Here is a 13,332-nt window from a genome sequence, read left to right as displayed (position 1 = left end):
CGCATGTCCCACAACTCATCCCTCACACCCCCTCCCCGCAATAAAAATCAAAACAGAGTCCCCCTCATCCTCATGTACCACCCCACCAACCTCCAGATCCAACGCATCATCCTCCAACACTTCAGGCATCTGCAATCTGACCCCACCACCAAAGGCATTTTTCCTTACCTCTTTCCAGAGAGACCACTCTCTCCATGACTCCCTCGTCCGCTCCACGGTCCCCTGCAGCCCCACCACACCCGGCACTTTTCTCTGCAACCACAGGAAGTGCTGCACTTACCCCTCACCCCCATCCCAGGCCCCAAGAAGACCTTCCACATCAAGCAGATGTTCACCTGCACATCTGCCAATGTGGTATACTGCATTCGCTGTTCCATCGTGGCCTCTTGTACATTGGGACCCGCTTTGCAGAACACCTCTGCTCAGTTTGCAATAAACAACTGCACCTCCCAGTCACGAACCATTTCAACTCCCCCTCCCATTCCTTAGACGACATGTCCATCCTGGGCTTCGTGGGTTGCAGGAACCGCAACTCATATTCTGAAGGGTCTAGTCCCGAAACGTCAGCTTTTGTGCTCCTGAGATGCTGCTTGGCCTGCTGTGTTCATCCAGCTTCACACTTTGTTATCTCAGCAACTCCTATTCCGCTTGGGAACCCTACAGCCCAATGGTATCAATGTGGACTTCACCAGCTTCAAAATCTACCCTTCCCCCACTGCATCCCAAAACCAGCCCAGCTCGTCCCCGCCTCCCTGACCTGTCATAGAACATAGAACATTACAGCACAGTACAGGCCCCTTGGTATGACAGGTCGGCACAATGTGAAACCTATCTAACCTACACTATTCCACGTACGTCCATATACTTGTCATGCCTGTCCTTCCTCCCACCTCAAGCCGCACCCCCACTTCCGACCTACTCACCTCATCCCGTCCCGTCCCGTCCCGTCCCCTTGACCCGTCTGTCCACCCCGCACTGACTTATCCCCTCCCCATCTACACTCACCTCTACAGCCTCCACCCCAACTCCTCGACTTGTCTGCCTCCTCTCCACCTGTCTTCCCCTCTATCCGCATCCCCCTCTCTGTGAAGGGTCTAGGCCCGAAACGTCACCGATCCGGCTCCTCTGATGCTGCTTGGCCTTTTGTGTTCACACAGCTCTCACCTTGTGACCACGTGGCTCTGTGGGCGTGGTTGGACCTTAATGGGCGCGGCCCGGCGGGTGGGGAGGTCGCCCAACCTCTCGAAGAGGGTCTGACCTTGAGGGGCGGGACTGACCCTGTCCGGACGCCATCTTGATCGTGCTGTGGGCCGAGTGTTTGGAGGCGGCAGAGGCGGGGGCGGTAATTGGGGCCAGGAGCCACCGCTCCTTCTCGTCGGCCTGACATATCTCAGCATATCGCCAGTGTCCGCCGGGTGAGTCTGCGGTTGGGACAATGTGCGGCTTCCGGGAGAAAACTGTATTCAACAGACCCGGGGGTAACAGCAGCCGGCGTGGGGAGCGATGGGAGAGTTGGGGTTTTTTGGGGGTGTGTGGGTGGGTGTGTGTGTGTGGGGGGGGTGTGTGTGTGTGGGGGGGGTGTGTGTGTGGGGGGGGGGTGGGTGTGTGTGGGGGGGGGGGTGGGTGGGTGTGTGTGGGGGGGGGTGGGTGTGTGTGTGTGTGGGGGGGGGTGGGTGGGTGTGTGTGGGGGGGGGGTGGGTGGGTGTGTGTGGGGGGGGGGGTGGGTGTGTGTGGGGGGGGGGTGGGTGTGTGTGGGGGGGTGTGTGTGGGGGGGTGTGTGTGGGGGGGGTGTGTGGGGGTGTGGGGGGGTGTGTGGTGGGGGCGTGGGGGGGCGTGGGGGCGGGTGGGGGCGTGGGGCGGGTGGGGGCGTGGGGGGGCGGGTGGGGGCGTGGGGGGGCGTGGGGGGGCGGGTGGGGCGTGTGTGGGGGGGGGTGTGTGTGTGGGGGGTGTGTGGGGGCGTGGGGGGGGTGGGGGGGGGTGGGGGGCGGGGGGTGTGTGGGGGTGTGGGGGGTGTGGGGGGGGCGTGGGGGGGCGTGGGGGGGCGGGGGCGTGGGGGGGCGTGTGGGGGCGCGGGGGGGCGCGGGGGGGCGCGGGGGGCGCGGGGCGTGGGGGCGGTGGGGGGGGCGCGGGGCGGGGGGGGCGGGGGCGCGGGGGGGGGCGGGGTGTGGGGGGCGGGGGGGGCGGGGGCGGGGGGGCGCGGGGGGGCGGGGGGGGCGGGGGGGCGGGGGGGGGCGGGGGCGCGGGGGGGCGGGGGGGGCGGGGGCGCGGGGGGGCGGGGGGGCGGGGGCGGGGGGCGCGGGGGGGCGGGGGGGGGCGGGGGCGCGGGGGGCGGGGGGGCGGGGGCGCGGGGGGCGGGGGGGCGCGGGCTGTGGGGGGGCGGGCGGGGTGGGGGGGGAGGGAGGGGTTGGGTTGGGGGGTGGGGGGGAGAGGCCAAGGGGGAGTGGGGTGGTGGGGGGGCAGGGGGTGTGTGGGGGTGGTGTGTGGGGGGGGCGCGGGGGATGTGGGGGGTGTGCGCGGGGGCGGGGGGTGTGCGGCGGGGGCGGGGCGGGGCGTGTGTGGGGGCGGGGGCAGGGCGGGGGGGGAGCGGGGGGAGCGTGGGGGGGTGCGTGGGGGGTGCGGGGGAGCGTGGGGGGGTGCGGGGGGAGTGGGGGGGTGCGGGGGGAGAGTGGGGGGGAGAGTGGGGGGGTGCGCGGGGGGAGAGTGGGGGGTGCGCGGGGGGAGAGTGGGGGGTGCGCGGGGGGAGAGTGGGGGGTGCGCGGGGGGAGAGTGGGGGGTGCGCGGGGGGAGTGGGGGGGGCGAAGCGGGGGGGCGGGGGGGAGTGGGGGGGGCGGCGCGGGGATGGGGTGGCGGCGGGGGTGGCCGGGGTCGGGGTGTGGGGTGGCCGGGGGGCGGGGAGCTGGGGGGCGGGGGTGAGGGGGGGTGGTGGGGGGGCCGGGGGGGCGGGGGCGAGGGGCCGGGGTGCGATGAACGGTAGCGGGACGGCGAGTGGTGGGGGCGGCAGGGGTGGGTTGGGGTGGGTGGTGGGGGAGTTAGTGGGGGAGGCGGGGTGGTGTGTGGTGTCAGTGGGACGGGTTGGTTGGCTGGCAGGGACGGTACATGGGTGAGTTGGAGACGGTGGGGGCGAGATGGGGGAAATAGCGAGGAACAGGATGGCATGGGGGGGTAGATGGGAGTTGTCGGGGGCGGGCTTGGGGTAATGGTAGGGGTGAAGCGTATGGGCAGGTTTTGAGGGTGCTGGGATTGGACACATCCTGAGGACGATCATGGCGTGAGAGGTGTGTACATGTCCTTCGGTGCTGTGTCCTGTTATCTGGATATTCTGCATTTTTAAATTGAGGAGCAAGTTGTGTTGCTTCCATCTCTACAGAACGTACGATTAGTGCTTGGCTGTGTTGTGTCCGCCCTGTATTGCACGTTCGTGTAGCCTATGTAAACATGTCCAATGAGCGTGCATTGCTCCTTTCACACCTCCTGCAGTCTTCAGTCAGAACTGATTGTTTAAATGGTACACTCCAACTTCAATAGAGCGCAGCAGGTTGCATGTGTTTCCTATTCAACCCTTCTGGGTATGTGCAACTCTCGATTTGTGTACAAGTGATGGATAGTTGCTGACTTTATTTAAAATCTTTGAAACACCGCAGTCTGTGTGGTGACGGTACATACACAGTTGTGTGAGAGAGGGTTTGATCTCGCCATGGTACATGTTTGAAATCAGGATTACGTTTCTCTTAGAAGGGAACTTGCAGGTGGTGATGTTTCTATACATCAGCTTCCCTTGTTCTCCTAAGGTTTGGAAGGTCCTGTCTAAGGAGTTGATAAGTGCATCTTGTATGTGGTGCACTCTACTGCTACGAAGCGTCAGTGGTGGAGAGTGTGCATGTGGCATCAAACAGGCAGCAGTTTTGTCCTGGATGGTGTTGAGCTTCTTGTGTAATTGTACCCATCCAGGCAAGTGGGGAGTATTCCATCACACTCCTGATTTGTGCCTTGTGGATGGTGCGCTGGGGAATCGGGAGGTAAGTTACTTTCCACAGTATTCCTAACTTCTGAACTGCGCTATTACTCCACGAGAGCTTCATTCTTTTCCCGTTTACATTTGCACTAACATTGAATCATTTAATGCCAGCATTAAACCCTCAACAGCTTAACCCTTAATATTTCAGCAACATTTACTTTATCCTTCACTCCTTTTGCTTTCATATGTGTACCTCTCTCACACTTTTGTCAACTTTATTGCATTTATGATGGTCCTGATCACAATTTCCAAAAAATGTTTGAAAACTAAGTGTGTTTGTAAAGTGCCTAAAAGACTTTTGAGATCAAAGAGAGAGTTAAATAAATCACTTTTAAAATAAAGCCTGAGAGATGTTTTGCTTTTATAAAGGGCACAATTAAAATATTGTATGCAGCTTTGTGCAGACTGAGTTGCTGTTGCATTCTTATTTGCAATATTATCTACTGCATCATTGACTACCTTACTTCTAAGTTAAGTGTGGAAAAAAACTCGTATTGAGTATGTATTTAATGTATTGCTGCATCTGCTGAGGAGGAAAACCTTTCCACTATCTGTCAGACTACTAATTGTGAAAGCATAAAGCATTTCATTGAGTAAGCATTTTGTGGGACTAGCTAACTAGTTAAGATGTTACAGGATATAGCCAGTAATGTGACTTGGATATTTCATGATAAGTGAAAATACTTGGGTGGAGTTAGGATCTGTGTGCCAACAGTGCAGTACTCGACAGCAGCTAGATCACACAAGTAAGAAGCTTGAGATACGTGTACATTTGGCAATTTCATAACCATTGCGTCTGCAGTGCGGATGTGCTTCAGAGATGTAAAGTGGTGATAGATACCTGTTTACCAGCAGTGAGTACCAGGCAGTGGCCAGAATTGTTAACATGAGTTTCATTACATAAGCCTTGGCAACAAGGCTTGTGGCTTTTCAGCATACAAGCCTGAGAACCTGGCTAATGTATAATAGGAGTTTGTCAAACACCTCCTTTTATCTTATAAATGATGTTACTGAAGTTTCCAAAAATGACTCAAGATAAATATCATAACTGAGAGGTTATAACAAAATGGATGTAATTGAGAGTTTGTGTGGCAATGAATCTGATGTAGAAGGATGTTTGAAATGTGGTTATATAGGCCTGGGGTTTGGGGACTAAATGTGAGTGGAGGGGGCTATACAAATTAAAGACAAGATAACAACAGTAGGAGAAAGTATATATCTAGCAGCACGATAGATGCAGAATTGTCGGTTAAAGGATATGAAGAGCAGAAGCCATCTTTCAGCTTTATGAAAGAGAGTGACCCCACGTGGAGTTACTATGAGCAGTTCTGAGTACTGTCCTTCAGGAAGGATGCATTGTAACAGAGGCATGCAACAGTGATTTACAAAACTGACTTGAAGACCAGATTCCACAATCAGGAGTAATTCTGCAAACTAGAATTATGTTCTCTGAAATTTGGGAGAATACAGGGTGTTTTAATTTGAAGTTTAGAGATATTAAAGGAAGTGGATAGGTAGATTTAAAAATATATCCACTGGTTGGGGAATCTAGGATGAAAGGTGGTTGTCTTAAAAAAAAAATTGAGCCAGTCCTTACACAAGTAAAATTGGGCATCCCCTCGACATGCAGACACTGGTGGAAGTTTGGAACTCTTCTAAAAAGAGCAATGTTTCCATAATCAATGGATAATTTTTAAGTTGACATTAGTAGACTATAGGATATGAAGCAATGTGTTAGTGTTTTGGAGTTAGCCTGTCGATCAGTTGTTTACATCAAGTGGCAGAATATGGTGAAAGGATTAAATGGCATTCTGTTGTTTTCATGTTGCTGGTGTGATCAATCACTCTATTCGGAGTGTTCTATGAGTACCACGTAGTGGAGGAAAAAATGTATAGACAAATCTGCTGAGTAGCAGAAAAGGAATACATAGGAAATTGATTGAGAGATTGTAGGAACTGCAGATGCTGGAGAATCTGATACAACAAGGTGTAGAGTTGGATGAACACAGCAGGCCAATCAGCATCAGAGGAGCAGGAAAGCTGACATTTCGGGCTGAAGAAGGGTCTAGGCCTGAAGCGTCAGCATTTCTCAGCAACAAACCCAAACAAACAGACAAACCGTGCCCAGAAACCATAACCGCTCTCCCCTACATCAAAGACATTTCCGAAATGACTGCCAGACTACTCAGACCTCTTGGCATCAGGGTAGCCCACAAACCCACCAACACACTAAAACAGCAGCTAATGAACTTAAAAGACCCTATACAGACAACAAATAAAACGAACGTCATTTACAAAATACCTTGCAAGAACTGTGACAAACACTACATTGGACAAACAAGCAGAAAGCTAGCCACCAGGATATATGAACATCAACTAGCCACAAAAAGACATGACCCACTATCGCTAGTATCCTTACACACAGATGAGGAAGGACAGCACTTTGATCGGGACAAGCCAAACAGAATCACGCAGGAGAATTCCTAGAAGCATGGCATTCCAACCGGAACTCCATCAACAAACACATTGATTTGGAGCCCATCTACCACCCTCTGAGAAAAAGAACAGGAAATGACATCACCAACACAGGAAATGACATCACCAACCCAAGGAAACCTAAACAGATAAATAGAAAGCGGGACATAACACCAGCGCTTCACTGGAGGCTCATTGATGTTACCTAGAATGGTGATGAAATGTCTGAAAACGAACCTCCTAGCTCAGCGAGCAAACTTACATCCGTAACTCTGTATCTGTTAGATGTCCTATCTTGGAGTCAATGTCATTAGCTGTCATACATTTGGGCTTCTCATTTGTAAGTAGGTGAGGCCCTAACACTGTTCCTGTGAAATCCACTAGTTACAGCTTTCTGACTCTCAGAAGACTCATTTATACCTCGTCTTGGCATCCTATTTGCTACAAATCCTCTAACCTTTCTATGCTAATAAGTTATACCATCCACCATGATCCATGTTTTGTCTTTTGTGGCACATTATCAAGTAGCTTTTAGCAATCCAAATACAATAGCTGACAAATTTCAACCCCTGCAAATAACCGGGCAGATGAAATGGTGGTATTAAAAAATAAAGTGGACTCCTAATTTGTTTACCGCAATAGAAACCCAACAAGAGAAACATTGTTGAGGGCCTTGTAATAAATGATAACCAGATGAAATAAAGGAGAAGTTTGAAAACATCTTGGTGGCAGGGATCACGATGTTGACACACGCAATGGTAATAACTTGACAAAGAACAAATTCAGACAAATGGAGGATGGATAACAAAGTGTGGAGCTGGATGAACACAGCAGGCCAAGCAGCATCTCAGGAGCACAAAAGTTGTTGTTTCGGGCCTAGACCCTTCAACAGAGTACTCCTGAGATGCTGCTTGGCCTGCTGTGTTCATCCAGCTTCACACTTTGTTATCTTGGATTCTCCAGTATCTACAGTTCCCATTATCACAAATGGAGGATGGAGCTTTGATAAGATGAATGTAAAAAGAATTTTTCCTCTGGTGGATGAGTCCAAATCTAGGCAACGCTACTTTAAAGTTTGGGATTGCCATTTTAGGATAGGAGATGAGAATTCTTTGAGGCTTATGTGGATTTATAACTTGCCACCTCTGAAGGTATTGGAAGAAGAGTCATTGAGTATTTTTGAGGTGGAAGTGAATGGATTCTGGTAGGTTATTGGGATAGATGGGAATGTGGGATTTGAAACACTAGAGCAGCCATGATCTTACTTTATGACAGAGCAGGTTTGAAGAGCCAAAGTCCACCTTCTGTTCCTCTTTCACATATTCACATATGGTAAGGCAATCACTCAATTGCTAATCCAGAGACCCAGGTAATGTTCTAGGCATCTGGATTCAAGTCCTGCCACGGCATACGGCTGAATTTGAATTCAATAAATATCTGGAATTAGAGTGTAATGATACCCGTGAATCCATTAGCAATTATTGGAGAAACCCATCTGGTTCACTAATATATGAAGGAAACTGCTGCCCTTACTTGCTCTGGACTACATGTGACTCTAGACCCACAACGATGTGACTGACTCTTAGCTGTCCTCTGGGAAGTTAGAGATGGGTAATAAATGCCCTCATCTTGTGAATGAATTTTTAAAAAAATGAAAACTGTATGAAATCTTAATCTACAAGCCCACATAATCAAAAAGATGAGAAATATACAATTAGATAAATAGTCAAGGAAGAAGTAAAAATAAATTAGCTAAAACAGAAAGCAGAAGGATAAAAGTTTGTTGAAGTTATTGGTTGGTTCGCTGAGCTAATTGGTTTTCGTGCAAATGTTTTGCCTCCCTTCTAGGTGGCATCTTCAGTGCTGTCTAGCTTCCATTGGAGCTCTGTTTTGTCCTGCTCTGAATTTATACGGTATGGTCTGTCATGGTAGGTAGTCTTGTTTCTGGTTTTGTACCAAGGCGGTATGTAGATGGGGTCTATTTCAACGTATTTGTTTATCGCACCTGTGGTTGAAAAGCAAGCCCCCAGGAATTCTCGTGCCTGTCTATGCTTTGCTTTTCTAGTACTGTAACCCTGTCCCAGTTAAACCAATGTCCTGCTGCCTGTCTGTCCTACGTAGTGTTTCTTGCAGTTGAAGCCTGGTATTTTGTATATCGCATTTGCCCTGCTCATTTTGTATGGGGTCTTTTGTCTTTGAGAATAACTTGCAAAGTGTGACGCCTGGCAAATAAACAACTCCAAGACGACACTGTACATCCCAACTCACTGTCCACTGCCGTCTAACCTGCACATAGTCATAGTCACAGTCACAGCACAGAAACAGACCCTTCAGTCCAACCAGCTCAGACTGAATGTAATCCCAAACTAAAGTAGTCCCATCTGCCTACTTCTGGCTCATGTGCCTCCAAACCTTTCCTATTCATGTACTTATGTAAATTCCTCTTGGAGGAAACCAGAGCAATCCTACACCGACACGGGCCAATGCACAAACTCCATACAGACAGTAGCCCGAGGCTAGAAGTGAGCCTGTGTCCCTGGTGCTGAGGCAGCAGTGCTAATCATTGTGCCACTGTGCGGCTGTCTCAGGAATCAATCAAGTAGAACCCTGAGGAGTTGAGATAGGGAATGTAATTTCTCTGGTCCTGCGTATATGCTATAGATAGATTTAGGAAACAGATTGAAACTTTATTTTGTTGTGTATATTTAGTTTCTTTTATTTCTTCTTTCATGTGATAAACTTTTGTCCTGTTAAAGAAAATTTGTAGCCTCCTGTGAATCTGTTTCTGACTAACTGACATGTTAACTTTGTAAACTAAAATAACATGGCCTCTCAACCATTTTTCATCCTGGCCTTTGATTTATCCAGTCGTGCTGTCAGCTGGGGCTTGGGAAATAAGAAACCGAATAGGGTAGAATTGTGAGGTGATCCAGGAATACAGCACTAGCCAACAGCAAACCAATTAAAATCCGAACAAAACATTGGAATTTATTTCCAGCAATATTAGAATTCAAAGTATGATACAGCACAGAAACAAGCCCTTTGGTCCACCAAACCTGTGCCAATTCCTAATCCTTATTTAGACCCACTACTTATTGCCCATGTGTGTTATTTATCCCTCTGTTCACCTCGCATTCACGTATCCATCAAGCTACTCCTTAAAATTTCTTCTACCTTCTATGCCAGCAGTGTGTTCCAGGCACCCACCACTCTGAAAAGTTTTTTTTGCCCACTTCACCCTTAAATCTTTCACCCTCTCACCTTGAACCTGTGCCCTCTTGTAGGTGACTTTTTCACCTTGGGGTAAAAGCCTCTGACTCTGCATCCTGTCTAAGCATGTCATAATTTTGTAGACTCCTGTCAGGTCACCCCTCAGCCTCCATCTTTCCACTGAAAATAATCAGTGTTTATTCATTCTCTCCTCATAAGTATAACCCTATAGATCAGGCAATATCCTGTCAAACCTCCTCTGAGCCCTCTCCAAAGTATCCATGTCCTTCTAGTAGTGTGGTGACCAGAACTGCACATATTCCAAACCAAAGTTTTCTACAGCTGTAACATAACTTGCTAACTTTTATATTTGATGCCCAGCCTGATGAAGTCAAGCATGCTGTATGCCTTATTGATTATCTTATCCATCTGTGTTGCCATCTTCAGGGATCTGTGGACCTGTACGCCCAGATCTCTCTGTAGGTCATTGCTCCTAAGGGTCCTGCTATTTATTCTCATCTGAATTTGACCCTCCAAGATAAATCACCTTGCGTCGTTCAGATTAAACTCCATCTGCCAAATCTAAAATCTGTCTATATCCCACTGTATCCTTTTGACAATCCTCCTCATTATCTGCAACTCCACCAATTTTGGAGTCACCTGTAAACTAACTAATTAGAACACCAACATTTTTGTCTAGATCACGTGTAGTGGACAGCAAAGGAGGTTGACTAAGAATTCAATGGGACCTTGATCAGATGGGTCAGTGGGCTGAGGAGTGGCAGATGGAGTTTAGTATAAGTTAAAAGTTAGGCACTACGTTTTAGTGGGGTAAATCAGGTCATGACTTACACACCTTAATAGTAAGGTCCTGGGGAGTGCTGCCAAACAAAGAGACCTTGGAGTGCAGGTTCATCGTTCCTTGAAAGTGGAGTCACACGTAGACAGGATAGTGAAGGTGTTTGGTGTGTTTACTTTTATTGGTCAGTGTATTGAGTATAGGAGTTGGGAGGGTGTTAACAAGTGTATCAGACATTGGTTAGGCCACTTTTGGAAGACTGCATTCAATTCTGTTTGGCCTTGCTATAGGAAAGATGTTGTGAAACCCGAAAGGGTTCAGGGAAGTTTTACAAGGATGTTATAAAGATTGGAGGGTTTGAGCTGTGGGGAGAAGCTGAATAGGCTGACACTTTTTTTTTGTATGGAGTATTGGAGGCTGAGGGGTGAGTTTTATAGAAGTTCATAAAATTGTGAGGGGCATGGATAGAGTGAATAGTCAAGGTCTTTTTCCAGGGTAAGGAAGTCCAAGACTAGAGCGTGTAGATTTAAGGTGGGAGGGGAAAGATTTAACTTGAAGGGCAACATTTTCATGCAGAGGGTCATGCGTGTGTGGAACGAGCTGCCAGAGGAAGTGGTGGAGGCTGGTGCAATTACAATATTTAAAAGGCATCTGGATGGGTATATGGAGAGGAAGGATTTCGAGGGATATGGGGCAAATGGGACTCGATTAAGTTAGCAAACCTGGCCTGTATTGATGAGTTGGACTGAAGATCTGTTTCTGTGCTGTATGCCTCTTTGATTCTAATATATTACAGACAGTAAACATCCCAACACTGATCTGTGCAAAACACCACTTTTACTGAACTCCTTTCCAAAAAGCACCCTTTCACCACTACTGTCTGACTTCTGTGACCAAGCCAGTTTTGTATTCCTCTAGCCAGCTCGCTCAGATCCCATGAGGCTTTACCTTTTGTACCAAACTACGTTATGAGATGCCTTCAAGTCCATGCAGACGATATCCACTGCCCTTCACCCTTCACTCTTCGCTCATTCTTGTCATCGCCTCAAAAAAAACTTAATCAAGTTGGTGAGTAAACCCGCGTAAACCTGTGCTGCCGAACAGGTCTGTTTGCTTCCAAATTTGAATAAGTCCTGTCTTTCAGCATCTTCTCCAATAGCTTCCCCACCACTGACATCAGACTCACTGACCTGTAATTATCTGGCTTATCTCTGTTTCCCTTCTTAAACAAAAGAACAACATTGGCCATTCACCATCCTCTGGAACCTCGCCTATGGCCAAAGATATCTGTTCAGGGCCCAGCACTTTCCTCCCTTGCCTCCCACAGTATCCTGGGATAGATCCTGTCTGCCCCCAGGGACTTGTCTACTTTAATGTATTTCAAGATACCCAACACTACTACTAACATTATGTTGAGAAAGTCTTCACATACCATTCCCTAATCTCAATCCCCCCCTTTATTGAGTACTCACCTGTTTTCTCTGGCTCTATATGTAACCTCCCTCATTTATCCTTGAGTGGGTGTACTGTCCCAAACTACCCTTTGTTCCTAGTATATGGTTAAAATGCCTTGGGATTCTCCTTAATTCTGCTGAAGAAGAGCATTTGGTGGTCCCTTTAGGCCTTTTAACACCCGTTTGAACTCCTTCCGACTTTCTGTACATTCTTCAATGTTCCTCAGTGTCTGGAAAGGTGATAGAGATTAGAACCATTACTGCATTTAAGTATTTAAATGAACACTCGATGCCATGATATATAAGGTTGTAGGCCAACTGAGAAGTTGGATTGGAGTAGATATATGTATGATGACCCATGGGTATGATGGGCTGAAAGACCTCTTTCTGTGCTGTAATACTTTATAACTCTGAGTCATACCATTTGACTGTTACAATAATGTGTTGGCGACACCTGTAAGTACCTGGCCTCGACTTTCTCTCGGTCATTAGGGGTAGCTTGTAATATCCAAACTGTTGAACCATATCCATCACTGAGTTTTCTTTGCTTCCTGGGGCAGGTGCTGTACAAGATTCCCTGACTCAAGATGCCTGCGGGTGTGTACTACTCAGTACCATACTGTGCCATCTTTGTTTTGCCAGTTCTTCTAATGGATGTGCCAGCTGTGAAGGGATATGTGTGTGCAGTAAGTATAGCTTAGAAATGAATATTTTAAAAATAATCTCTTTTCCCTCCCATTCTGACCCGGACTGGGGAAAAGGAGTAGAGGTTTATTTATTATGTGCTGCTGTGTTGACCTATTCAGTGAATGAATGTGCCATTGGGATTAATATTGAACCATACAGCACAGCTGGAGCCCAAAGACCTCAGTTCCTGGTCTGCAGTAGCACAGCTGGACTCACCTGTGCCATATGAGAGGCATTATTATTATTGCTTGGCAAAGGAAGCTGCAGCGAAGTATTGATAGTTGAATAGAGCAAAAACCTAGAATTCACCAGATGTAGGGTAGGATCATCAGTATTTTGAAAACAGCCCAAAAGCTGGCCATATTTGAATGGGGAGGATTTGAGGTTCAAGCTCAGAGGATATTAACAACCTTCAAATGGGCAATGTCACTTTTAAAGAAAAGAATCTGGTCGTAAGGTTTTTGAGTAGATTTGTAGCTCGGGTTGTGGATGTTGTGGCTGGTTGGCTCGCCAAGCTGGTTCATTGTTCTGCAGACTTTTCATTACCTGCTGAGTAATGTCATCAGTGCAGCCTCCAATGAGCGCCATTGTATTTCCCCGCCCATTATTTAAACTGTGGTGTCTGTTGAGCTGGGATACCTCACTTCTGGTTTCCCATTGCAGTGGAGTATATATGGGGTCTAAGCTCTGTG

The 13,332-nt window shown here is 48.6% G+C and overlaps 2 protein-coding genes across 11 annotated transcripts in view; one reads left to right on the top strand and one right to left on the bottom strand.

Annotated features, from left to right (window-relative positions):
- LOC125448604 (homeobox protein NANOG-like) overlaps positions 1-1,180 on the bottom strand; it is a 36,577-nt gene extending 35,397 nt beyond the window's left edge. The window contains exon 1 of one of the 4 annotated variants that reach the window (XM_059642646.1): positions 1,165-1,180. Coding sequence is in view for 1 of the 4 variants with exons in the window: in XM_048524005.2 (XP_048379962.2) it covers positions 1,006-1,075 (70 nt within the window). In the remaining 3 variants the exon portion in view is untranslated. The other 3 variants (XM_048524005.2, XM_048524001.2, XM_048523998.2) reach the window with 3 other exon arrangements.
- Positions 1,181-1,278: 98 nt separating this feature from the next.
- The window catches only part of LOC125448635 (E3 ubiquitin-protein ligase RNF167-like), a 98,544-nt gene continuing 86,490 nt past the window's right edge, over positions 1,279-13,332 (top strand). The window contains exons 1-4 of one of the 7 annotated variants that reach the window (XM_059642640.1): positions 1,279-1,415; positions 3,949-4,016; positions 8,339-8,418; positions 12,514-12,639. In XM_059642640.1, coding sequence (XP_059498623.1) covers positions 12,541-12,639 — 99 coding nt within the window. In that variant the 5' untranslated portion in view covers positions 1,279-1,415; positions 3,949-4,016; positions 8,339-8,418; positions 12,514-12,540. Of the gene's footprint in view, positions 1,416-1,448; positions 1,479-3,948; positions 4,017-8,338; positions 8,419-11,548; positions 11,568-12,513; positions 12,640-13,332 lie in introns of those variants that run through there. The other 6 variants (XM_059642641.1, XM_059642642.1, XM_059642639.1 and 3 more) reach the window with 6 other exon arrangements.

Source organism: Stegostoma tigrinum, chromosome 45 (genome assembly GCF_030684315.1).
Source record: "Stegostoma tigrinum isolate sSteTig4 chromosome 45, sSteTig4.hap1, whole genome shotgun sequence".
Lineage (NCBI taxonomy): Eukaryota > Metazoa > Chordata > Chondrichthyes > Orectolobiformes > Stegostomatidae > Stegostoma > Stegostoma tigrinum.
This window is presented reverse-complemented; position numbering and strand designations above follow the sequence as displayed.